Raw genomic sequence first — 321 nt, 5'->3', positions numbered from 1 at the left:
TCGGTCCGGCAGGGCAGAGAGAGGGAGGGAGCGGCAGGGAGAGCCAGCGCAGAGGGAGGGGACGTGGGTCACTGCCACCTTCCCGGTCCGGCTCTGGGATGCACCCAGGGAGGCCGCTCCCGGGGTTGGGGGGTGCTCGAGGACGATGCCCCGGTGGGGATTTGGGGCAGGAGGTTTCGCTTCACCCCCGGCCACCCCGTCCTGGCCGGCGGCGCGGTGCCCTGCCCGCCGCTTCCCTCCTCGTCCCCGTCACTCACCGTACATCTTGCCCTCATCCGAGAGGATGATTTTCCGCCGGCCGCAGGGGGGGCATCTCGCCAG

General features: G+C 71.7%; 1 protein-coding gene across 1 annotated transcript in view; it reads right to left on the bottom strand.

Annotated features, from left to right (window-relative positions):
• TEAD3 (TEA domain family member 3) overlaps positions 1–321 on the bottom strand; it is a 31,525-nt gene that overhangs the window by 12,252 nt on the left and 18,952 nt on the right. The window contains exon 2 of the mRNA XM_009889289.1: positions 258–313. Within this exon, the coding sequence (XP_009887591.1) occupies positions 258–313 (56 nt within the window). The remainder of the gene's footprint in view (positions 1–257; positions 314–321) is intronic.

Source organism: Charadrius vociferus, unplaced genomic scaffold (assembly GCF_000708025.1).
Source record: "Charadrius vociferus isolate BGI_N301 unplaced genomic scaffold, ASM70802v2 scaffold1511, whole genome shotgun sequence".
Classification (NCBI taxonomy): domain Eukaryota; kingdom Metazoa; phylum Chordata; class Aves; order Charadriiformes; family Charadriidae; genus Charadrius; species Charadrius vociferus.
Note: the sequence above shows the minus strand (reverse complement) of the source record. Positions and strands in the feature narration are given on the sequence as shown.